Source organism: Ctenopharyngodon idella, chromosome 6 (genome assembly GCF_019924925.1).
Source record: "Ctenopharyngodon idella isolate HZGC_01 chromosome 6, HZGC01, whole genome shotgun sequence".
NCBI classification, from domain to species: Eukaryota; Metazoa; Chordata; class Actinopteri; order Cypriniformes; family Xenocyprididae; genus Ctenopharyngodon; species Ctenopharyngodon idella.
The window spans coordinates 8,295,001-8,322,330 of NC_067225.1; the positions used below are offsets into that span (position 1 = coordinate 8,295,001).

A 27,330-nucleotide genomic window follows, 5' to 3' on the forward strand; every position below is an offset into this window, starting at 1 on the left:
TACTTTTTCCCTCTGATGTCCTATTTATAATGTAATTATAAATTATAATTTTTTCTTCTCTCTGTCTGTCTCTGTTTCTCAGGTGTCCTGTGTGCTATGTTAGCTGTGGCAGACACTGTGAAGCCAGAGTCGGCTCTAGCTGTTCACACCCTGAGCAGTATGGGAATAGAGGTCTTCATGATCACAGGAGACAACAGACGCACAGCCCGGGCCATCGCCACACAGGTGCATATCCATATACGCATTTTGCACCATATAAAACAGTAATTCAAATAATAACACAAAATAATATAAAATATCACAAGCTGGATTCAAACTCAAACTTCAAGCACCACCATTCAGAATATTGAAGTATGTTCATAAAGGTGCGGCCATAATTACTGTTGTTCAGTAAATTTTCCCAGGTGAAATCCAGTTATTTTAATATTTCAGGAATTCTGCCCGAGGGCAAAAGATTTCCCAATGCATATTTCAGAACAGTTTCAAGTTGGTCACGTTGCAATCTGCTTGGTTTGAAAGTGACTTGTGAGCTGTGCTTTATACATCATTACACTCTTGACAATGACCCTTTTTCGTCTGCGACCAACATTTCGCTAATGTGACTGCCACGTTTCTGACATACAATTTGCATTTTGTGCATTTAGCCCTGTTTCCACCAAAATTACCTGGAACAATTTGTCCCAGGAACTTTTTTCCCCCAGACCTGTTGCTGTCTGCGTTTCCTTAATGGTCTAAAGTAACGTGAAGATAGTCCGGTGAAGTAGGACTGCGCAGTTACCACGGAATTTCGTCCTCCGCATATAAGCTTAATAAAGCCTGAACTTCATCGTCAGTCCATCAGTTGTATTTTTTAAACACCATTGTTGATTCCAATAGCAAACAACTCTTACTACACACACCACAACATACTTTTAAAAACGGTGGTTGAAATAAAATGCTGCATGAACTCAACCAATCAAAATGCTGCATGAACTCAACCAATTAGCATGTTCAGTGCCCAAGTCCCACCCCCGAAAGTTCCGGAACTTTCTGACGGGGGAAAATTTTACCCGGGACTTCATTTAGACCTTGGTTCCTGCGGTCAAAACACTGAGTACCACCCCAAAGTCTCTAGTTCTTGGGGAAAGCTCCTGCGGTGGAAACGCGGCTTTTGATTATCTGTCTGATAGTATTTACACCAGAATACACTGTTTATTATACAGGTAGGCATCAGGAAGGTGTTTGCAGAAGTCTTGCCCTCCCATAAAGTGGCGAAGGTCCAGGAATTGCAGGAAAGAGGTCTGAAAGTTGCAATGGTGGGCGATGGGGTGAATGACTCGCCCGCTCTTGCCCATGCTGATCTAGGCATCGCCATAGGAACAGGCACTGATGTTGCCATTGAGGCAGCAGATATTGTCCTTATACGGGTGAGTAACTCAATCACAGTCGATTTATCAGGAAATAAAGAGGAAATTCTATGAAACAACATAAATTAAAAAGTTCAGAACTTCAGTATTTTTTTTGTTGTTGTTGTTGGTGTAGAATGATCTGCTGGATGTAGTGGCCAGTATCGAGTTGTCTAAAAAGACGGTGCAGAGAATCCGGATAAACTTTGTGTTTGCTCTCATTTATAACTTACTTGGCATCCCTATTGCAGCAGGTAAATATAGCCAACCACACTGTTTCCAATGTTTTCTTACATTAATGGTGAGTACTGTGTGCATTTTGTAATAGATGGAAGTGGTTTACTGGTTTGAGCCTGATTTTCAGGTGTGTTCATGCCTGTGGGGCTGGTGCTGCAGCCGTGGATGGGCTCTGCTGCAATGGCAGCTTCATCTGTCTCGGTGGTGCTCTCCTCTCTACTGCTGCGACTGTGAGTGCACATTACAGTACACCATGATGATGTCTTCACATTCTACCCGTACACATCAGTGAACACTTTATAGCTCTTTTCTAAAACCAAGAAAATTGCCTATTTAGGCTTTTTAGGCAACATAAGAGTCCTGACACGAAGGCTTTTTAAACAGCAGGCAGCAAAATAATGCTTCCTTATAAGCTGCACTGAATAAAATGTTTTGTTAAGTAACCTAAAATGTGCTTTATGTGGTAACATCTAAGTTAGCATCACTTTTAATTCAAAAGTATTATTTATGACTTATTTTTTGCATGAGTTGTTAGATTAGCATGTCTAACACCAGACTTTTTTACACCTTATTTTAATGTAAAAGCAAACACAGCCATTTTTAACTTGAATAGCGTCTTTAAATGTACATCTCAAAGTGCTTTACAGAAATAAATAGAACAACAAAGATACACCAGACAATATAAAATCAAAGTTAAAGCAACAAAATACACCATATAAAATAAGCACAATGAAAAATTGATACAATTATTCAATTAAAAGCTACCCTAAAAAATTAGTTTTAAGGTGAGATTTAAAAATGCTAAGAGATTTAGCTTGTCTTATCTCAATCAGTAAAGAATTCCAAAGTTTTGGAGCTAATGAATTAAAAGCCCTATCTCCCATCAATCTTAAACGAGTTGAGGGAACAATTAAAAGACCAGTTTCAGATGAACATAGTACGGGCGTTGGAGTATAGGGAATTAAAAGCTTGGACAAATATTGAGGTGCCAACCCATGTAAGGCCTTGTAAGTAAGCATCAAAATTTTAAAGTCTAACCTAAACCTGACTGGAAGCCAATGCAAAGACTCCAAAATGGGAGTAATATGATCTCTTATCCTAGTTCTAGTAAGGATTCTAGAAGCCGAATTTTGCACTATACCTGCAATTTGTTTAAGGTAGCTTTTGACACCCCAACCAACAAGGCATTACAGTAATCAATACGTGAAAACACAAAAGTGTTTATCAGTCTCTCAGCAACAGTAAAAGACAGCATTCTGGCAATATTTCTAAGATTGAAGAAAGAAATTTTAACAGTATTTTGGACATGTGGCTCAAATGTTAAATTAGCATCAAAAATTACCACCAGATTCTTCAATTTTGTTTGAAACTCCACATTTGAACCATCAAGAGTTAGAGTGACCGACCCAGCTTTGCATAGTTGGTGGGGTGAACCAACAAGCATAATCTCTGTTTTTCCACTGTTGAGACAAAGAAAATTTTCTGTCATCCATTCTTTCATCTTAGAAATAGGCCACATTCTGAAAGAAAATCAACAGGCACAATTTCTTTAGGTTTAAAATGTATGTAGATCTGAGTATCATCTGCATAAAAATGAAATTTTAGACCAAGTGATCTCAAAGTGGCAAAGTGGGAAAACATAGATATGAAAAAGCAGAGGACCCAAAATTGATCCCTGAGGGACGCCAGATTGCACAACATCAACCTCAGACCTAAAACCACCCATGGCAACAAACTGCTCACAATCATTGAGGTATGACTTAAACTGTAAAAAAAGACGGATGATGCATTTCCACTTCCTTCCAATGTAGAAAAATGAAGCCAAAATATCCCAGAAACGGTCATTGCCGATTATGTCATTTGGAGCCCGACTCTGCTCAGTAGTGATCCTGAGATGGAACTCAAATGCACAGCATTTTTATAGCATCACATAACTGACTTAAACCAAACTTACTGGAAAAACGAACACTTCAACATATGTCTGTATGTAAGCGTAACTGGATTTTTTAGTTTGGCTCACGTCCCATTCAATTACATGGAGAGGGCGGGGTTTATGACTTATACTGCAGCCAGCCACCAGATGGCGATTGAAATGCTTTGGCTTCACTTTTTAGGAACTTTAGGTGCGTTCACGGCATGAATTACCATAATTATGAGATTCCAAACTTGTAAAAGCATAAAAAGAACAGCTTTGAGTAGAACCTCACGTGTTGTCATTTCGAAATTACGGTAATCACCACATTTTTAACATAAAAGCAGACACAGCCATTTTCAACCTGAATGTGAAAGGCTTCCGGTGCACTTTACATGATGAACAATAATTCAAATTTATTATGCTCCATTTCAGTTAGGATACTGCCTTGGAGGGTAGCTGCCCATGTTGCACTTAGTAGGTTTTGGAACAGAGCTCATCCAGCTTTCCTATTAGCCTTCCCATGACACTTCGACACTGTAAATATCTTTCTTTGTCTCTCTTTTAGCTACAAGAAGACATCAGTAGAGGAGTACGAGTCCAGAGCTCAGAGTCATAAGCTCAGTCTGAGTCCATCTCAGGTCAGCACCCACGTAGGAATGGAAAACCACCGCTGTAGCCCTCTTTCATTCCGCCGAAGTTTCGACAGACACAGACGGAGCCATTCAGGATCAGGCCCCTCCTTCATGAAATCAAACTCCTCCCACACCTCCACAACACAACACAGCACTATAGGAAGAAGCATTGTGTAAAGCAACTAGTCATGAGTAGACTTTATCAGATGACAGTTGCCTGGAAATATTTTATCATGGAACGACATATAAATATACAATTTTATAAATGAAAATTTTGTATAATTTTACAATTACAGATTTTTGATATTGTTGCTGCAATTACTGTTTTTTGCAGATGAAATATAGTTATTTTAATAGGAATCAGGCGCAAGCATGCTGATTTTGCAACAGGTTCGAGTTGATTCACCATGATTTTTGCTACCACCAATTTTACCCTTTTTAATTTAAATCACATATTAAAAAAGAATGCGTTGACTCAATAAAAAAAAAAAAAAAAATCAACGCAACAGTTTGCATCATTTTTTTTAGTTATGACAACTCTGAATAAAATGATGTTTAACCAATAAACTACACTGAGTTAGAGGAACTTAAAAATTTGTAGCATAAACACATTTTTTTAAGTTGATTACTCAAAGAAAATCCCCATCCAGTTACTTGAGTTGTAGTCCTGGAACCAATTAATGTTATCTCTTTCATTTAAAATCCACTGCTATCATGGCACATGCTAAATGTAACTTATCTAGCATGTCATTTTAATGAACAAGTAAGATATTACTTGTCACTGGCATTAACACATTGTTTATAGAGTCAATGTAGTTTATGTATCTACTCTTCAGCACAATGGTAACCACAAAAACTTCAACATAACAGAAACTCTTTTAAATGTTAAACATAACAGCATTAAAGGGGTGGTATAATGCCATTTTTACAAGATCTTATAAGTCTCCGATGTCCCCAGAGTGTGTATGTGAAGTTATAGCTCAAAATACCCTACAGATCATTTTTTATAGCATGTCAACTTTTTGAGGGTGAGCAAAAATGCTTCGTTTTTGTGTGTGTCCCTTTAAATGCAAATGAGCTGCTGCTCTCAAAATGGGGCAGTTTAAGAAGCTCCTGTTAGCACTTAGCAGCGCCTCACATTACCTCACACAGACTCACTGAAAATGTCAGAAACTGTTCAGCCTTTTATGTTCAAAACGGAGTCAGAGACTCAAGAAGAAGTGACGACATTTTGAATGCAACAGGACGTTTCTGAACGGTTAATTGATGAATTTATGTAGCTGATGTGGAGTTAGCATATTCTGTTATGATAATCTATAAATCACTCGTGTGGGAACTGTTGTAAGATCCTACAAAGCCAGAGAATATATGCTGCATGAAGATAGAACAGGTATAGTTTAGTTTAATTACGGTTATAACTTGTCATTTTGTCATCTTGCTTTTATGACATGCTATTGCATTTGTGTTACGTACTGTAATGCAGTAAAATGGCCTCACCCCTTTGTTGCTTGTTCTCGGGGGTGGAATTTATGTAAATTTTAGGGTTAGTGATGTCACCAACCCGGGAAGAAGCTTGTTGTAGTCCCTACCAGCCGTTTGTTGTAGTCCTTAAAAAGAATTCTTTAAAAGAAAATATCTCCCTTTGCATTGAACTTTCAGCGCTGTAACTTTGCAGATACTGTTTATGCTCAAACAGCAACATTACACACTAACTGAAGTTAAAAAAGTGAAATCGCAATGAACCACCCCTTTAAACACTAACATGTCTTTCCCTTCACTAAAAAAAACAAACAAACAAAAATAACAATTTCACCATTTATTTTCCTTATCCAGTCCTATGCAAAGCATGCTGGGAACTAAAACTCCACTGCCCAATATCCAAAGTTATCAAGACAATTTCATTAAGTTACTACAACTTAATAAAATAATAACAATAAAATTTGAGTTGAAATTACACACAATATTAAGTTAATGTAATGAGCAAAATTATTATATAAACAGAACCAGTTTACTGTTGTACTAAAAAATACTTATCGCTTGTTTTCTTTAAAATAACCTTACTTTTTTTATACTTCTAATGGCAGAAGGTAGAAGCCAGTTTCCAATAATGAATACAGTAAGCACCCTTACATTGGTAAAATTGTGGGAACAATTTCTAACAGCATATATTGTCTTACTAGATCAGATTATTTAACATTGCTCTCTGGTGGTTTGGTTTGGTTTGGATTGGATTGATGGATATGGCGAAATGGATTGATGGATTGATCTGTTTGTACAGTACAAGGTTGATTTGGCATTGCTTGGCCAAAAGGTGTCAGTAATGTTGAACAGTTGACAAATGGAAAGGATATGGCTGGATTGTGACTAGCACCACCTGGTAAAACAACTTGATAAGCATTGTTTTTAGAAATTGATTGACTTTGATTTGATTGGATACTTTAACATATTTAAAGTTTACTATGATTAAATGGCATATTACAGTGTCAAAGCAATGATAAATGATCCACAGTTTAGCCCACGTTGACTGCTGCTGTGCTCACCACGCGAGGAGCTTTTGAAACAGTGACCCAAGTATTAAATAAGTGGTCCAAGCGATAGTAAAAAAAAAAAAATAAAAAAATAACTGTAGTTAGTATGTTAAACATTCAGTTGAAGGCATGTTTAAATGCATGTTCTCTCAATGAGTTGTACAATTATCTGACATTTTGTGTCCAGATTACATATGTATCATAATGTACAGGAACCTTTACAGTGACACTTTTATTTTAGAAAAAGTGGATATGTTTATTAAATATACAGTTAGCAGTGTAAAACGAGCCAGTCCATGAGTTTTCAGATACAAAATAAAGTGCATGGTCCCAGCATGGCCTTATATGTGCTATATGTAATTTGTGTTACATTATTACAATACAAGACAGTTTTCATCCCCGTCCTGTTTCATTCATCCACCAGCAGTACAATCACATGGCTAAATATGCAGTAATGCAGCACATAATGACTCAACATGGTTGTCAAAAATACAAAGTACATACTATTTGTAAAAGTGAAAAGTTCACATTTCTGGCCCAGTGTTATTATATGGGGCTACTGGATTACTGGTTTAAGCATGCTGCTCAGATTCTCAAATTTAGCCAGATTGCTTGGAGTATTGCATAGCTCCTTATGGAAAGAGGGGTCATCATGAGCAATTAAATGTTCATTTATTTTAAATAAAATGTCAGTTGTACTATTAAAACATACTGTAACCTTCAGAACCAATTAATTATAAGAGTAAAAAAGAGGAAAATAGTCATGTTAAACCTCAGGGGACAAAATATTCATATAAAAAGACAAAAAACAAAAGTAAATTAAGTACAGTAATATATATTTTAAAAAAAACAAATGACATAAAAATAATACAATAAAATATACTATTAAAAAATGAACGATAAAAATCATGATAAAAGAATACAACCCCTTTAAGAAAAGAATTAGAAAGTGACTATTGCATGCAAAATTAAAGTGTATATACCATCTATTTTTGCATCATTTCATTGTAACCTAAACAAAAGAAAATAATGTTCTTACTCACCGATATAGAACTGAGCTCTACTGCTTTGCAAAGACTTTAACTACACATAAATATGCATTATTGTGGGTTAATCTAGATATCATTCATTTTAAGAATAAATGTAGTTTATAGCAGACATTTGGCATAGTAAATACTTCACTGCTATTTCTTATATAATACTGAGTTCCTTTGAAAGTTGGTACTATTAATATAAAGCGATTCACAGCGACTTGGTATATGAATAATGTTTGTAAAGATGCAAGGCCCTGTTTAAAACCATTATAACCACTGCAAATAACTTGTGAATCCAGTTTGACCCAGTGCATATTGCTCTACAGACTGACATCGGAGGATCACAAGAGGGCTTTTCACACTGCACTTATCCCCGGGTTAACGTCATTCTAAACCCGCTTTTAACCCTGGGTAAAAGAAAGTTTCAGATTTGTAATTTAGAAGTGGGGTTATGAAACCCTGCTCTGGAACAGGGTTATCACCACTTTTGTGGTGTTAAAGAGTTAGTTCACCCAAAAATAAAAATTTCTGTCATTAATTACTCACCCTCATGTCGTTCCACACCCGTAAGACCTTCGTTAATCTTCAGAACACAAATTAAGATATTTTTGATAATATCCGATGGGTCAGTGAGGCCTCCATTGCCAGCAAGATAATTAACACTTTCAAATGCCCAGAAAGCTACTAAAGACATGTTTAAAACAGTTCATGTGTAGTTCAGTCTTAGTGTTATGAAGCGACGAGAATACTTTTTGTGTGCCAAAAAACAAAACAACTTCATTCAACAATATCTAGTGAAGGGCGATTTCAAAACACTGGTTTCTGAAGCTTTACGAATCTTTTGTTTCGAATCAGTGGTTCGGAGCGTGACAGCAAACTGCCAAAGTCACACGATTTCAGTAAACGAGGCTTCATTACCTCATAAGTGTTTAGAAATTTCAATGGTTCACGTGATTTTGGCAGTTTGATACATGCTCTGAACCACTGATTCGAAACAAAAGATTCGTAAAGCTTCGAAGCTTCATGAAGTAGTGTTTTGAAATCACCCATCACTAGATATTGTTGAATAAAGTTGATATTTTGTTATTTTGGTGCACAAAAAGTATTCTCGTCACTTCATAACAATAAGATTGAACCACTGTAGTCACATTAACTGTTTTAAATATGTCTTTAGTAGCTTTCTGGGGTTTAAAAGTCTAAATTAACTTGCTGGGAATGCAAGCCTCACTGAGCCGTTGGATTTTATCAAAAATATCTTAATTTGTGTTCCAAAGATGAACAAAGGTCTTACGGGTGTGGAACGACACGAGTAATTAATGACAGAATTTTAATTTGACAGAATTAATGACAGTAATTAATGACAGAATTTAACTAACCCTTTAACTGCATTGCGGTGCCAAATGTGTAGTGTGAAATGAAGCAGTGTTACAAAGTTATGGCTAGATGCTTAGTAACAGACAGCCAATTGTGTGCCTCATATTCAAATGCTTTGTACAGCCACAGAAAAACCGCACGAGACACTGTATAAAGAGTAGGCTATGTTTTTGAGGGGAAAAATGTAAAATGGTGACAGAAAACATGCCAATTCGAGTTAAGAAGAGACAGTTTCATTTTTACCTTTATAGTTTGAACAATCCATTCAGGACAAACTTGATATTACAGTCAATAATATATAGTATGAGGATGTGCAACACTAGAGCCTTTATGTAAACAGGTCACGTGCAGCGTTCGCCCAATCAATGACACTGACACAGCAAATATGCAAATAAGAATGTTAACTCAGGGTTTAGGAATGGGTTTAGTGTGAAACATCAGCTTATGAATACCCAGGATTAATTGTTAAACATGAACCAAGATTACCCAGGGTTTAGAATGACCCAGGATTAACACATATTTCAAATGTGAAAAGCCTTAAATAGTCTTGTTAATACCAACTTGTTTTCAGTATCACATATTGGCTCAACATATTCCTAAACTATTTGTTAGCATTTGAGATGTTTCTTGTTGGACATATCGTTCCATATTCTCAGTATCTCCTCTGGTGAAATCTGATGTACAGTCAACACTTTTCGGTATCGGCACAGACTATAGGTCATTTTCCAGTGATTGAATCCATTGTTCTGGAACGGCTGAATGCCTAGTTTCCGCAGGCACAGTCCCACGTACACATCCTCCAGATGTAGGAGTCTCGTATGTAGGGAGGTCTTATAGAGCAGCTCTGCCATGTCTCCGGAGAAGACGTATCCAGTCCCAGAGCAAAAAGGTGGGTACCTGCTATCAGGGTAGAGATCTCTAGACATGAACCACTTGCTGTGAACATCACGTATGGGTCCTCCATTTATCACGTGACCAGTGAAAAAGCGGCGCCTTGGTTTGGCATTGGGTCTCAGCAGGTTAAACACTAAATTGTCCATGTTGACAAATATATCGCTGTCTGTTTTCATGACGTACTGTGCATTTGGGCAGAATGAGGACACCCACCGCATCCCCATGAGAGTCTTCAGGGTCAGATTGTGGTAGGAATCCACAAAGTCCTCGACTAGGATGTCATGGAAGATCTGGCTTTCTTGTTCCACCATCTGGTTGAGCACAGGTTCAGTGTTGTACCCGAGAAGAAACAGCGTCACAATGCGAACATCGACGAATATGTTCTCATCTCCCCACGTCTCTCGGATCGCCTGCCGGGCGTCAAACTCCTTGTGGTTGGTGCTGATGAGGAGGACAAGAAAGGGCGTCGTGCCTTCACATTTTTTGGGTTCATTGATGAGGAACTTGAAATTGTGTGGGTTCAGCGTACGCGTGCGGATATTGCTGAACGTGTCGTTCTTCGAGAGCCGCGGGAGCGGTTTGCGAATGAAGGTCATCTGACCCACGTAGGTGGTTGAGGGCCGGGAGCCGCTGAGATACCACAGAGCACTGGCCCAGCAGACCACAGTCAGCAAATACAGGCATGACACCTTGGATGGCATCTCGTCACTGGCTGGATCACCTGCCAATCAGCCCACAGGCCAATCACGTGTAGTTATTTGGAAAACATCGCTCAAATGAGCACAAACCATCCATTTTTGATGTCAGTGCTGGTTTAGTTTTGTTTAGAAGCATTCGTTCTGGAAACACAAACATTACTCAAATATTCCTCACGTACCAAATGCCACCGATCATCTCTTGTTATTTAAATGGATATTAATGTTCTTTCATATGCAGTTATTGATAAAGGACAAAGGCGGCGTTCTCTTTACTCATTCTCATTCTAGATCGGTGGTTCTCAACCAGGTGGATGGGACCCACTAGGGGCATCAGCAAACGTCCAAGGGATAAAATTATTCAAATTAATATATTATTATTGTAATAATTAATAAATTAAAATAATCTAACTTTATTAAAATGCTTAAAAATACATAAAAATCAAGAAATCATATATATTTTAATAAGTATCAGTAAGTATCTCTGTTTATTTATAAAAAAGATTAATAACAAGAAAGCATTGTCATGGGGGCCTTTGAGTTAAAATGATTAAGAACCACTGTTCTAGATGTTTCTAGAAGCTTCTACACTATTCCGATCTTCTGAGATTTGCATCCACTTTCTTATGATTGACCTTCTAATCACTGTGGGTCATAGCTGCACTGCGTCTGTTCCGACATCATTAATAAAGCATAAAGCAGTGGACAGAGATGCTTCTCAGGTCAGGTGCAGCAGGATGTCTCTTTGTCTGTAGGTCACAGAAAGCCAAGCTGTCCTCTTTGCATTTGAGGGGTGTTTGTCTTCCCAGAGCCCACTTTTATGCTAAAAGCGAATCTAAAGTAGAAAACAGAAAAACAGAGAAAATGTAAATGAATCTGAATGTTATACAGTATGTACTGTGTGTATACACACACACACACACACACACACACACACACAATGTACTGATATCACATGATCATCATTCTATCTTTAGCCCTCTCAGCATATTAGGTTCTCCAGTTACTGTACTGCATCTGATTTATTAGACAGATAATTCAATAAATACAATACTTACTAAAATAAACTATGCACAAATAAATTTGTTCGAATAAAGGCGGGTTCACACTGTGTGATTTTGGCCACGATTTGGTCATCTGAGACAAATTTTGCAAATCCTAAAAGATTCCTATAATCCTAGCCTAAAATCTGTAGTTTTTGATCGTCAGTATAACATGTTCACCGACAGCCGATTAATGACCGTTGCGATCAAATTTTACCTCAGACGAAATTCCGTCAGTGTCAGAAGATTTGGCGCACAGTCCTGCAGTGTGACTTCTCCAACGACAAACGTCAAATTGTCGTTTTTCAAGACAAGCCATTATCAAAATTTACGGTAGAGATTTCTTTGTTAGCCACCACTTCAGTCCCGCGTGTAATGCAGCTCACTGTCACCGAGTGTGGGTTGATGAGGTAAAACACCGGACAAGTTTTCATGCGCGCGTCCGTTTTTAACGAGTCTGACATAAATGACAGCTGAGATCCCACAGTGTGACATGAGGTCTGACAAGCAACAATCGTAAAGGACTAATATAAATGGCACAGTGTGCACCCGGCTTTAGACATTGTTAAATTAATGTTTATTGCGTTATTTTAGCGTTACCATTATGGTGTTTTGTATTTGTGTGTTTGACACCATGTACTATATATCTATATATTAGTATTTCCCTTACGTATGACTCTCATTACCACCTGCATTTTTACGGTGGTTGTCAGTATATTATAAAGACCTTTTTTAACTATAAAAGACTAAAATTCACTGATACTAATTGGCACATTATGTAATTTTATATAAATACATACATACACACACACACACACCAATCAGGCATAACATTATGAGCACTGACAGGTGAAGTGAATAACACTGATTATCTCTTCATCACGGCACGTGTTAGTGGGTGGGATATATTAGGCAGCAAGTCAACATTTTGTCCTCAAAGTTGATGTGTTAGAAGCAGGAAAAATGGGCACCAGGATGCACTATGGGAAGAAGGCAAGCCGGCGGAGGCAGTGTGATGCTTTGGGCAACGTTCTGCTGGGAAACCTTGGGTTCTGCCATCCATGTGGATGTTACTTTGACACGCACCACCTACCTAAGCATTGTTGCAGACCATGTACACCCTTTCATGGAAACGGTATTCCCTGATGGCTGTGGCCTCTTTCAAAAGGATGATGCGCCCTGCCACAGAGCAAAAATGGTTCAGGAATGGTTTGAGGAGCACAACAATGAGTTTAAGGTGTTGACTTAACCTCCAAATTCCCCAGATCTCAATCCAATCGAGCATCTGTGGGATGTGCTGAATAAACAAGTCAGATCCATGGAGGCCCCACCTCGCAATATACAGGACTTAAAGGATCTGCTGCTAACATCTTGGTGCCAGATACCACAGCACACCTTCAGGGGTCTAGTGGAGTCCATGCCTCGACGGGTCAGGGCTGTTTTGTCGGCAAAAGGGGAACCAACACAATATTAGGAAGGTGGTCATAATATTATACCTGATTGGTGTGTGTGTGTGTATATATATATATGAACAATAATAAATTGCAAATTTAAAAAGAATACTTTTTAATGAAATCCCCCACAAAAATACACATAAACAGATGGTGCTGGTATTACGGGTGGGCCTGTAAACTAAAGGCAGACCTGGTGAAAAGATCTATCTGTCTCTATTACAAAATTGCACTTCAGCAGATATTTTGCACCTGAAGACACAAAAGACGACAAACAAACAACATCAGCAGCAATTGTCTGGGAAGGATTCCAACAGCAGAGCCAGAGGCGATTTGCGGGCCCCTCCGCTCCCTCTGAACCTCACTTGGGAGAGAAAAGTGACTCATCCTTTTTTCTGGCCTGTTGGTAATGTTTCTATGAACCTCGATTAACCTTGGTTAGATACAAGAGTGACTGGGCCACTGTTTTCTGTATAAGTCAGTATAAAGCATCTTCAGCACATAAGAGACCAGGCATAATTTGCCACACCAGTGTTATTTTAGTATCATTGATACACAGTACTATTATAGTTTTTGTTAATATTCTGAATTTTTTCAGTTTAAATATCTACCAATAACAATGTCAATAAATAAAATATTTTGTTCCAATATTTGAATAATAAAGCGGTACACATTGAATGCAATTTAAGTCACTTTGGATAAAACAGTCTTACATTTAATAATTAAATGTAATTTAACATATATACAGTGCATATAAAATGTCTATACACCCGTTAAAACAGCAGGTTTTTGCGTTGTAAAAAAATTAAACAAACATGAATCAAATTAGAACATTAGAATTTAATGGAAAAATGACTACCTATGCAATGCTACAGAAAACCAATTCAAATGTAAAAGTGAAAAACTTTAAATTGTAATGTGCAGGCAGATTCAGAAATCTATGAGAGACAGATCCAAATGCAGCTTTACTTTAATGAAATAAACAAAGGTCACAACCAGGAAACACAAGAAAACAGAGAGATAAAACAGAAAACTTCTATACACAATGTCCATGGAAGGACAACAACCAACAGATGAAGCACAGGGGTATACACCGAGATTAACGAGCTAACAAAACACACCTGGAAACAACCAGGTACTAATCACCGGGAAAAACTACAACAAACTACAAACGTGGCACTCGGGACAGGAATTAACATAAAGGTCCAGGGACAAACATGGAGAATATTTTGACAAAATTAACCGCATAAGTGTGCACATCTTTTTATAATTGAAAACTGGAGTAATGGCCGCTAAAAATTCAGCTTTGCCATTACAGGAATAAATTACATTTTAAAATACAATAAAATAGAATACATTTATTTTAAAATGTAATAATATTTCAAAATATTACAGTTTTTACAGACAGACAGACCATCAGACAGCACTTTCTAATATAGGTCTACCTGTCAAATCAGGAAGGTGGTTACAGGCATTTGTTAACATGTTTATTACTAGGTGTAACAAATGTAGGTAGAAATAGCAGAGGACTCTGGGAGAGAGAAAGAGAGAGAGAGAGGGTTGGGGCTAGAAGGGATACAACTATGGCCAGATTGTCCTACCAGAGCTTACCTGGCATGAGCACATCAATATTGCATAATTTTTTGTCAGGCTGAACAACAATTAATTACTGCATTTGCATTATTGTAGGTAGGTTTAGGTTTGGGGTGGGTGTAGTAGATGTTAATGAAACACAATCTGATAAGTAGCAAATATAATTTATTGTTATTTTATTGCAAGGTCTTGCGTCACTTCTGGCCATAGCTGTATCCATTCTAGCCACAACCGAGAGAGAGAGGGCAGAATGAAAAGGCTGGTTGATTTATAGATAGAATGATGGGTTTTTGGTCCTAAAAATAAGACTGGGTATACAAGAGTCTCCACTATACAAACAGAATATTTTCTTCATCTTGATTCCCCCTTCTTTGCATCAGATCAACACCGGCCTCCCTTTCCTTTTCTTTTAAAAGGTCAGATACATGCAAATACTGCAAATGCCACAGCTAAAGAACAACCTCTGCAGTGATACACATTACATACTGATTTAGCAAGTCTGTACTTTTTCCTGGAATAAATGTGTGTGTATGGTCCTAGTAAACCCTACATTATGGGGACAAAACATCCCCACAAAGATGGCAATATTAAGTGATAAATATAAAGTGATTTTTTGGAAAATGTAAAAATGCAGAAAGTTTTCTGAGATGGGTAGGGTTAGGGGATAGAATCTACAGTATAAAAAATCACTATCTATGGAAAGTCCTCACAAAACATGAAAACCCAACATGTGTGTGTGTTTTATGGATGATCACACACATGCATGCACACTTACAAACTTCGATTCTTTTCAATTTTGCCAGTCACAATCATATGTAACCTCTATCTTGATGCTCCAGTCTTTCGTTTGGTATTCTATTTTCAAGTGATGGTTCCATTTTGGTTTTTGGAATAAAGCATCTGTCTTCTGTTGCCATGGGACACTCTGCTGTTGCCATGGGGCACCCAGTCAAACAGTTCTGAGCATAGTGATTAACCTTCAACATTGTACTTGGACAAAACTAAGTATAGCATCACCCCTATGAATGTTTGTGTGTCTCTCTCTAGCAACAGTAAATTTGCATACAGTATGCATGAATATGTTTGTGGGTCATTAACCATATATATATATATATATATATATATATATATATATATATATATATATATATATATATTTATAATACTGAGCACATTCAGACGTAAACACGGAAGCGCTGAACTGTGTTCACTACGTCAACTGCATATGACAAATTGTTAAAGATGTTATTTTTGTTTTGTTTTTGCACACAAAAAGTATTCTTGTCGCTTTATAACATTAAGGTTGAACCACTGTAGTCACATAACGATGTCTTTAATACCTTTTTGGACCTCAAAAAGTGCAATGACGTTGCTGCATATGTATGCTTCAGAAACCCTCGAATTTCATCAAAAATATCTTAATTTGTGTTCCGAAGGTCTTACGGGTTTGGGACGACATGAGGGTGAGTACTTAATGACAGAAATTTCATTTTTGGGTGAACTAACCCTTTAAATGTACTTAAAGAGAATATACTTTCATGACTCTTTCTTAAAGGCACAGTATGCATGTTTCACCGCTAGAGGTCGCTTACGCTGTTTTAACGCAACAATGTTTTATTTGGTCAAAACAATCATACTAAAATACATTTGAATGTGTTGAAAGTTGTAATAACATTACTCTGTATTCGCTCGGCGGCTGCTATGAGACACTTGTTGTACACTGCAGTAAGCTAGATCAATATTAGAATAACATATTAATAAAAGCTGGATGACTTGTGCTGCTAAATGGAATGCAATTAATTTTAAAATATACTGTATGGTGACAAAAATGCTGTATTACCATTACTACAAATAAAGCTCTTTTTGATTATGCTATGTTAGCCACTTGACAAAACAGTGTTGTCTCTAAGGCATGGTGAAAACATGGTACTCACGGTAAATCAAGAAAACAAGAGATTCAAACAATAAAACTAACCGTGTTAAACTATATAATGATTATTTTTCTGTCGATAAAGTATCCAAACAGTTGTTCACCTGTCTAATAAAACACATAACATATACATAAAGAGTTTTCGGTGTTTCCGCGGTTTTTACAGAAATCAAGGGTAACGCGGATATGACGTCATTGACAGGCGACGCAATGTTTAAGAAGGTAAGGGGACGAACTGAAGCAGGTCGCTGCCCGACGAAGGTTATGGCATACATGTAAGGATTAGATTTTGCCTGAAAAATATGTAGATGTTGTAAGTTATCTGAGGCACTCAAATGCAAGGCCTCAGATAACTACTTAGCACAGGCCCCCTCCTTCCATCACACTCTTGGCAGAAGACATATGTTTCATGTTTTAATCTGCAAATGCTGTGAGAAACAACTGAATAATGTTGCTTTCTGTAGTCAAGGTCAGTAGGCCTGGGAAGAGTCTAGGGAGTCAAATAAAATGTTGCCAATTAAAAAAATATTTGCGTATGTCAGGTGGGCATATTATGGGATGTTGAGGAAGACCAATGTGGATGAAGATGAACCAGAAAGTGTACATATGATAAAAGTAGGAGGCTTTATGATAATCTGTTCATTTGCGTATGCAATCAACTTTGAAAATCTTTGTTCAATGATAAATGAATATGTATTATTGTATTATATAAGAGAGACGACCCTGGAACGCAATTTCAGACAAATAAATTTTATTTAATTTTACCATTGAGTGGACTGACTAATATAATATAATATAATATAATATAATATAATATAATATAATATAATATAATATAATATAATATAAATCACATAAGTCCTCTGGAGGTGAGTAGTGCAAACCCATGTGCAGTTTATTTAAACAAAACATAAACAAATACAAAATAAACAAAGACTTGACTTGAGCATGAACAGGAAACAAACTCACCAACATCAGTATCACGAAGCAAAGCTAAACAAGACACAATGGAAACATGAAGGCTATATATACACAAAGACTAGTGACAAGATACACCTGGAAGTGATTAAACAATGCACCAATGAAAGAAAGACACATAGGGTGTTCTCAATTTGAAGGATCCTTGGAAGGCAGCCTTCGTTTCACGTCCTTTGTTTAGGCATGAAGGACACATCGGATATATCCTTTGCGGCCTAAATCACCCACAATCCTTTGCACACATTCCAATTCACGTAAATAAAATGACGGAAAATGAGTCGGTACTGAGCTTGTTACTTGAGTACTTGAGTTTATTAAGAAATGTAAGAAAAAAATTATGCTTTCAGACATGAAAGCACAGATGTTATCTTTTGTTTTGCTGTGAATTAATCAATGAACACTAATGTAAGCCACTGGGAGACCGCAGACGGCTGTCATTCACTGTATTGCATTAATAGAAAGCCAGTTAATATAAAGATTTGTAATGCATAGTATTTTTCAGAATTAAGTTTTAATAGTACTTTCGTGCCGTGGGGGCAGGAACGTGTGTGACGCAGCCATGCACACTTACTATTCATTCTAGTGTTTAATGCTGAGGAGGACACTTACTTACAAGCCTCAGAAGGACTGGACTAGGAAGGAAGCAGTCTCGGTAGGATCAAAGAGTATAGAACCCAAGAGGCGCAACTCTGATGGTTTTTAGGTAACAGCCACTAGGTGGCGCTTTGGTAGGTCGGCCGCCATTTTGGGGTGAAAATGCCAACTGGACAATAGAGTACCCCAGGAATGACATGTTTTTGTAGGCCAACCCGGCGTTAGCGGCGCACGGGTTCTCTCGATTGAAAGCCTATGCATTTTTCCCATAGACTTTTGGAAAATCGCAAAAAATAAGCTCTGTGTTTAACAAAGGGTTATGAAACTTACACATTTTGTCTATCAAGATAACCTTTACAAGTTAACACAACATTTATACATTTTGAAGCCTAAATAAAGTGGTCAGATATAAAAAGCTAACAGTAGGCTATAAACGGACTACAGCACACCATGGTCGCGGATCAACGTCACCACCACCAAGCTTCCTCAAACTTTATTTAAAAAACAACTTTCTTTAAAAACATGCCCGCTGATTATAATCTGCTCTGTGTATGAATACTTATCCACTTTTCATGAGAAATGCTGTCCAAATGTCCTTTTTGTCATGATGACGTCTAAAGTCCCCGCCAAAGGAAGTAGTCAGTTTTAGCAATTTGTTAGCAACCGCCGTTTTTAAGACACAATAAAGGTTTAAAAAAAATCACAAGCGGGTTATAACTGGTGTGTTTTATGTCATAGATCAAAACGTGAAAATATTCAGAGGCTTTATTAACCACAGACCTTATTTCAGGTGATTTAGCAAAAACCCATTCAAAAAACCCATAGACTTTATGGCGATGGAACCGGAAGTCCTAAAATGCTAACTCGCTTCCGGGTTTTGCCTACAAAAACACGTCATCCCTGAGGTCCTCAGAATCCATCACATTTTACGCACCCAAAATCGGCGAATCTCGCAGCCAAATCAGAAACGCAATAGAAAATTTCTCAAATTCAGTAAATTTTATGACACCTACAGTAAATGTTGTATAGTCTTGGCCTATATAGTTTTATGTTATCAATTAATCCAACCATCAACATACACATCTGAGGTAACGTAGTTAGCCTACTAAATACTCCATATTTCCATTTTATGCAACTTTACATATTTACTATTAATAGTAAATTAATAAATTATTAATTAATAAAGTTAAGATCACCATGTCTGTAGCGTGATCCAGGGGATTAAAACGTACAATATATATTTCAGACCTAGTGGAGTAATAGTAATAGTAAATTACTACACTAGGTCTGAAATATATACGTTTTAATCCCCTGGATCACGCTAAACATAATGACCTTATAGAACATGATGCATTGCTGTGTCTGTTATCCCATAATTCCCACTTTTGGACAGTGGCTGTGTTTTTTTTGTTTGTTAGTTCATTTTTTTTTGTTTGTTTACATAGTCTTGCTTTAACGTACATTAATATAAGACAACACTGCAAAAACAGTTTACTGTCAAGCTGTTATATATTTATTGTCCAACATTCCCAATTTTTCTGATGCATGTCCTTAATTTAATTTCATATGTTGGTATTAATTCAGTGTTTATAATGCTAATACTTGAACTTCAAAGAATTTTAACCCAAGCTGACTGGGTTTCTAGAGAGCAAAGGTTTTATGAAAAAAGTGGAAGACTTAAACACAAAGTCCATAAAATAAACTGTTAAAAGGATTTGATGATCACTAGTGATAGTATTTTATTCTGTGGTGTCATCATTCAGGTTGGATTTTAGGTTTAATGTACGTTTTTTTTAAACAGAGCAGCTGATATTGCCATAGAAACTAGTGGACTGCAGAGTCGCTTTCACCCCAAAATGGTGGGAACGCAGGGCTGCTGCTGGGCGCCGGTGTTGAAATGGAACGTTCTATTGAGTTTCACTTCTTGTCAGTATAAGTTCTTTGGTAGGATGCAGCCTTCCGTTTAAGAAGCACCCATAGAGCAAAAGAAGTACATGACCCGATCACATGAGGGGCGATGGAATCACATGACATGACAAGAAACATGACAATGAGAAAACTTCAAAATAAAAGACATGAAAACATGACAGTGAACCAACAACCATAACAGACCTGACAGGAGCACAATCACCCAATTCTCCAATTTCTTTCATCGTATAGAAGAGCCATGGACAGTTGGATGAGAGTCAATACCATGATTACTAAATTTTCATTTTTGTGAGAACTTTAAGAGTGAAGGAAAGAGATACTGAGGATATATAGTTTGTGTTCTTATATATACAGTATATTCTGGATAGTCTTGGCAGCATAACCAACTGTTACAAACTGGACATTTAAATTCAGACACTTCATGTTATTGGCAAATAACAGGACAGGCAGCTGAATACTGATGGATGGGGATTATGTTTCAGACTCAGGCAGATGTAATTTAATTAGATTCACACATTGAGTCAGCTTCCACTGACAATTACTGCTACTATAACTATATTTAGCTGTACTAAACGAACTGCACAAAAAAACAAAAAAAAGTTTTTGTTTTGTTTTGTTTTCCAGTAAAAATATCTAATCATATTACAATCTTAAAACAAATATAAATACTTAAGCAAAACTGTACTCAATATATTTTTCTTACTCCACTGGCAAATCTTCTTTTATTGTTTTTTAATTAAAAAATAAAAAGTGAGAAAAATGATCATTAAAACAACTCAGTCATGGCCAGTGTTATCTTGGTCTCTCTCTCTCTGTCTGACTGACTCATTCTGTTATGAAAGAAAGTAAATAATGTCTGCTGGAGACTAAACCATATTTCTCGGTTCAATGGCTGCATATTTGTCATGTGTATAATTGTGTTTGCTAACGTAAGGCTTTCTGTGATTTACTGATCAATAAACAGATGGCCGGCACTGCTTCTCTCACTAATGATAAATCTTGAGGCAGTGTGCGTATGTATGATCCTTCCTGGCACTGGCTTCAACAGTTTTTTTCTATTCATATTGTCCATTCAAAATAAACAAGTAACAAAAACATAATAGAAACATAGACATTATATAATTAAATTATATAACATGATATACACTAATTACTCTAAAACCCTTCTAAAAATGCACGTGTTCCAATTCGACAAAATGTTCTTTCCAGGATTATTCAATTCAGCTGATGAGTTGGAATCTGAATTGATTTGGCCACGTTTCACAGGATGTTTAATTGTAATAGTCATGGCATCAATTTGTAGGCCAAACCTGGATGGCTAATTCACCATGGGATTTGCTTCAGGAAATTCCTATGGGATTTTAGAACAGTTTTAAAATCAGTAAAATCAGGTTTGTGGTTACCAAATGAGATTTTTTTTGTTCTACAACATAAATTACACAGAGTCACATCTAAAATGTGAATTTGGATGCAGCTAAGGTACTAATAATGTGCTATACTGTATAAGGACTTCTTCATAAGCATCATAAGCTTTTTAAAGGTCCAGTGTGTAATATTTAGGAGGATCTATTGACGGAAATGCAATATAATATACATAACTATTTTTGTAGTTCATTACAAAATGAACCATCATGTTTTTATTACCTTAGAATGAGCCATTTCTATCTACATACACCGCGGGTCCCCTTACATTGAAGTTGCCATTTTGCGCCGCCATGTTTCTACAGTAGCCCTAAACGGACAAACTGCTCATTGCTTGATGGCTACTCTCTGCTGTCTCAGACGATATCTTTGTCCTGTGTTGGCCACCGTAGCTTCTCTATGTGCTTCAAAACGGAGGGGTGAGCGGTGGACTGAGCCGTTCGTTGCAATTCGCAGCCTCACCACTAGATGCCGCTAAAATTTTGTAACGCCACACCAGCAGAGGGAGCCTTCACCCGAGTACTGACTGTAACCACTCCCTCTGCTAGCTCTGCAGCGTTGTCCGGTTTAGCAGCCATATAGCCTAGCCATGACAAACAGTAGTTGCGAAGTATTGCCAGTTTTACCTGCCTTACTGTGCGTTCATTTACCATTGCCTGTTATTTCTCGTGTATGATCCATTGCCTGCCTTCCTCGTTTCTGTTATTGGATTTCCATTTGGACTGAACTGTTTTGTTGTGAACTTGACCTTTGCCTGCGTCTCATCACAAATTTACACACTGCACCTTTAAGTCTTCTTCATATTATGTGCCTCCATTTAAAAACTCTGAGGTAAATTAGATTAAATTATGTGTAATTAAATATGTACATTACCATACATCAAATACAGGCATGTAGGTGGTTTTTCAAACAAAATCAATTATTTATATCATCTAATGTTTTAGGAAATCAACAAGAATCTAAATAGCGTCCTAAATTTAATTTCCGAATGGTGCACACTTCTGGTTCTCGCACTATAAGGGTCACTGACGAATAAGGTTTTTAAAAGTGTAAAAAAACCTAATAGAGATATAATTAATTTTAAAGTTTTATTAAGCGTTAACAATGAGATTATGTGGTTTTTATAATCAATTAACACTGCTTTTGTCATTTTTTACAAAATGGACAAAATTTGTCACCAAAAGGTCATTCGGTTTAACCAAAATTTCGGTTTTACCGAATGACACTTTTGGTTATACCGAATGACGATATTTTCAAACAATGCTAACAGGCTGATATCTAGCTAGCTAGTTAGTTAGCTTGCTAGCTAGCTAGTTAGGACAATCAAACATGTTATATTTTGTACAAGTTTTTAAAATATTACAACATTTTCCATGTTTTATAGTGGTTGTACCGAATGACCAGATGTTTTGGGACATGCGTATGAGCAAATGAAAACATGGAGAGAGTTAGTTACTTTGCTTCATGACCATGTGGCCCTTTGCATGATATCAATGAAATTCATTTTTCCGGACATTCTTTCTCATAACAAAGCAACGACTTCTACACAAAATTTTAATACCATTTTGCACTATGTTGATATATGATGTTATAAAATCATGCCAGAATAAAAAAAATAAATACATTTATTACATTTTAAGATATTTTAATCAAATGAAATGGCTGTATTGGCCTTTGGACGGTTAAACCGAATGACCTTTTGACACATCAAAATCTTTAAAATACCTTTATATGTAGCAAAATATAAATAAAACATTTTGGATTCAATAAAAGAGATCTAGTTGTACTACCTTACATACTTTGGATGTCATATCTTTGTTTTTGATTATTATTAAGGCCTTTGGACAAAAAAATGACCCGTCACGTCATTGACCCATAAATAAAGCTACACTCACACTAACAATCAGAGATAAATAAATATAAACTCCATCAATAGCTGCTGACACATTTACATGTTTACATGTAGTTACCAGGCTTACCAGGGAGTTTGTTAAATACAGGAGTCAAACACAAAGTGAATAAAGCAAGAATTGTGTATGATTGTTTAGCATATTGTTAGTGAATAATATACAATGACCTCAGAGAATGAAAAATAGAACACATTAGCCCCAAAGTCCATTTCTTAGTCAGGAGCACTTTCATTCTGTCTCAATACTGATGAATGTATTTTACATTCTTGGTAGCATGTTGGGTTCTGTCTAATAACTGCTTTTATATACATCAGAACTGTTTCAACTGCACTTCAGAAATAAGATCTCCACTATTTAAATATTTATGTGGATAAGAAATGCTTAAACAAGAAAATATAATTGGTATGCAAGTGGGTTTGTTTTCCCTCAGCTCTGAGAGAAGCTGCTCTACTTAGAAATCACACACACACACACACACACACACACACACACACACACACACACACGTTGTTTTTTTATGTTTTACGGGGACTTTCCATAGATGTAATGATTTTTATACTGTACAATCTGTATATTCTATTCCCTAACCCTACTCCTAAACACAACCTTTACAGAAAACTTTCTGCATTTTTACATTTTCAAAAAAAAAAAGAAAAAGAAAAAAAGAAAAAAAAAGAGAATGTGATTTAATATGATTTATAAACTGTTTTCCTCATGGTCAAACAAGATCAAAAATTTCTGGTATTATTTGGGTTATTATTGGGTTTACCAGAACCATACACACACACACACACACACACACACACACACACACTAATACAATGACATTATATTACCAGTGCTGCGGTAAAACTCATTCGTCAGCTTGAAAAAATCAGGGAATTTACACCTTTTACTTCACAATAACTATGAAATATCACTATAAAAGTAAAAACACACTGACAGATGTGATCAACATGGAGAAAGTATAATTTTAAAGTAACTCACTCACAATACTGTATGCATTACATCATTCTGCTTTAAATGTGCTATCAAAAACGACCTTAGGAGCTCAGACAGATGTGCTATATCAGGGCCTCAGGGGGAGGGACATGAGCTATTAAGGGTCCTAAATATTTACTGTAAAAGTCCAGTTTAAGTCATGCTCTCAGATACCTTTTGGAATGTCATGCTAGATCACAGGGATGAGAACGCTTAAAATAGCTACAGTACAACTTTAAAGTATCCATGAAAGTTTCTTGATTACGCAGGAGGGTGTAATTGCTAGCTCAGCAGAATTAATCCCCAAAAGCACATAATCGAAAGCATGCCAACCACCCAAATCATAAGAGCATGCCAACAGCCTCATAAATAAATAATCTCTCTCCACTAAACAAAAAGTAACAGACTGACAGAGGTCAGGTGTGTAGGATGGCCTCCATTCAAACTGCAAAATATGATGCATAGCAGTGCTCTTTTCAAAAAGCTCCAGGCAAGGGTGTAGATCTCATTTGAACACAAAACTGTCTTCACAATATTGATTATACTATTGACAATTTGTTGCTTTCCTGTGCTGTCCTCGCCCTAGCATCTACACCACTGATTTAAAGGGATAGTTACTCACCCTTATCTAGTTCCAAACTTTCTTTCTTCTGTGAAACACAAAAGAAGATCATTTGAAAAGAGTTTTTTGCCCATACAATGACAGCCAATGGGGTCCAATGTTACGGAGCCCCGCACATGACATGCAAGAAAAAAATAGTAGACTAAATCGTGCGCACAATTTAATAATTTGTTCCCTTGATTTGCTAACTCATGCGCACGATTTGTGAATCGAGGGAACGAAATAGTAAATCATGCACGATTTAGCAAATCGAGGGAACGACTTAGTAAAGCTTGCGCATAATTAACTTTTTTTCCTGCATGTCATATGCGGGGCTCCGTACAATGTTGAACCAATTTCAAAAACATTTTTACAGGTTTATAATGGCATGAGGGTGAGTAAATGATGACAGAATTTTCATTTTTGAGTAAGATGACTATCCCTTTAAATCCCTTTTCATTTGTGGCCTATAGCTTTTTAATTCTGCCGATTGTATTTAGGCTTTAAAATTTGCGTTCATTTATGAAGATTACCATGATGAACAAAATGTGTAAGAATGATAAAGTTTTGTTGGTCACAAAGCTTATTTACTGCAATAATCCAAAAGTCAAAGGAAAAATCCTATTGGGTTTTGGTTGAGGGAACCAGACTGGCTTACAAAAATAGGCCTATATCATCACATTATTTTTAATTTTAAGGGGAAAATTGGTTCATTTAGAGATTTTAATTTAGAGACTATATTTGTAGGTTTGAAATCAATGCTAAGTGAACCTGACAGATGTGATGTATTTGTGTTTGGACTTACACTGGATTTAAATGTGTGATTAGTACCTCTGGTAATTATTAATGAGAAGGTGTGGCCATTACCCTATAAAAAGTCAAACTATGATCCAGTCTAACTAAAGATTAAGTACTAGCATTACCTGATAAATAATTAGATCTACCAGTAAAACTGAAATAGGTATCAGCAATAATTGCAATAGTTAAGCTACTAGTCGGTAGTGAATATTTATACAAATCATTTTATCAGTTGTTACCAGTGACAACTTGAACAGTCACCTGTCACTAGAGGGATAGTGACTAGTAGCAAAGGAATTAGTAGGCTAGTTTTTAAATAATAATTACTTATAACTAAATAGATACTAAATGGATTAAATAGATAGTATTAGCCTGCTGTTGGAAGTATTAATCTAATGAATATATACTATAAAAAAAATAATAGTAGTCTATTTTGTATACTAGCAACATAATACTAGCAACTGAAATTCGTTTAAAATCGCCATAGTTAAACTTTGTATTACAATATTTATATAGCCTATCATAATCTCTATATTTTATAATATTTACGGATGAAAATGGATGTATGCTAGTCTCCTGATAGCAGATCACAAAATATACGCAGAGAACGCTTTATGCATCGCTCCTTTCACCCAAAACCCCGAAAATAACATCACATGACTCACTGTAGCACTGCTCCTCTCACCTTAAAGAACAGGACGCTCTGCAAACGCAGATGCTCGACACACTCGGTAAACTAAAACGAGGCAATGCGAACCTACCTTTTCGGTCAGATTATCTGCCTTGGTGAAATCCAGCCATTTGTCTGCAAAGCACAAAGCGAACGGACTGTGTAGTGAACGAGACGAATGGTTGCGAGGTGGTGCGCTGCAGCGGGTTATAGAGCGCTGTCCAATCAGCAGCCCGCAGAAGGAGAACCAGTGCCAGCATACTGCTACTGCTCATTTTGAACAACCTACACCCTCCACTTCATACTGCAACCTCTCTCTACAAAGCCATAGGTCAAGATGACGACTGCTTTTGATAAGGCAAGGCTGATAACTGAATTAATTTCACTGTAAACGGTAAAATATTCATTGTTAAGTTACCAGATAACACTTCGATAGTTAATGTAGCCTATAAATATATTAAAGTTTCATGACAATTCTAACTATTGTAGCCTATATTAATGCATTAATTTGTAAAAATATAAGATGACATCTATCTATATAAAGTACAGTAGCCTAATAATAATCATAACTCACCATTCGCTATAAGGCCGCCGTAAAAACCAGTTCGTAAACACACCCGCCATTTTTTAAGACAAGTGCTTTTCCAATGTACAAGGATACAAAGCATACAAGTAGTATTTTTTTCCTTTTAAAAAAAAGTGCATGCTGTGGATTAAGTGTCTCTCTACATCCCCA

At 36.7% G+C, this 27,330-nt stretch overlaps 2 protein-coding genes across 6 annotated transcripts in view; one reads left to right on the top strand and one right to left on the bottom strand.

Moving 5' to 3' along the window:
- The window catches only part of atp7b (ATPase copper transporting beta), a 30,328-nt gene extending 22,841 nt beyond the window's left edge, over positions 1-7,487 (top strand). For both annotated transcript variants that reach the window (XM_051897463.1, XM_051897464.1), the window contains 5 exons: positions 83-225; positions 1,203-1,406; positions 1,522-1,639; positions 1,750-1,852; positions 4,103-7,487. In XM_051897463.1, coding sequence (XP_051753423.1) covers positions 83-225; positions 1,203-1,406; positions 1,522-1,639; positions 1,750-1,852; positions 4,103-4,346 — 812 coding nt within the window. In that variant the 3' untranslated portion in view covers positions 4,347-7,487. The remainder of the gene's footprint in view (positions 1-82; positions 226-1,202; positions 1,407-1,521; positions 1,640-1,749; positions 1,853-4,102) is intronic.
- b3galt1a (UDP-Gal:betaGlcNAc beta 1,3-galactosyltransferase, polypeptide 1a) lies at positions 5,971-26,933 on the bottom strand. 4 transcript variants are annotated; one of them, XM_051897468.1, is made up of 3 exons: positions 26,686-26,933; positions 12,831-12,916; positions 5,971-11,529 (listed from the first exon to the last, which is right to left on the bottom strand). In XM_051897468.1, exon 3 carries the CDS (start codon positions 10,698-10,700, stop codon positions 9,714-9,716), a length of 987 nt encoding a protein of 328 aa, XP_051753428.1. In that variant the 5' UTR covers positions 10,701-11,529; positions 12,831-12,916; positions 26,686-26,933; the 3' UTR covers positions 5,971-9,713. The 4 variants fall into 4 exon arrangements, with proteins under 4 accessions (XP_051753428.1, XP_051753426.1, XP_051753427.1 ...); XM_051897466.1 differs by having other exon boundaries at positions 12,831-13,173; XM_051897467.1 differs by lacking the exon at positions 12,831-12,916 and adding an exon at positions 25,148-25,175.
- Between the last annotated feature and the right edge of the window lie 397 nt (positions 26,934-27,330).

Excerpts from the sequence above, each read along its gene's own strand:
- b3galt1a (XM_051897465.1), bottom strand. The coding sequence starts at position 10,700 with ATGCCATCCAAGGTGTCATGCCTGTATTTGCTGACTGTGGTCTGCTGG.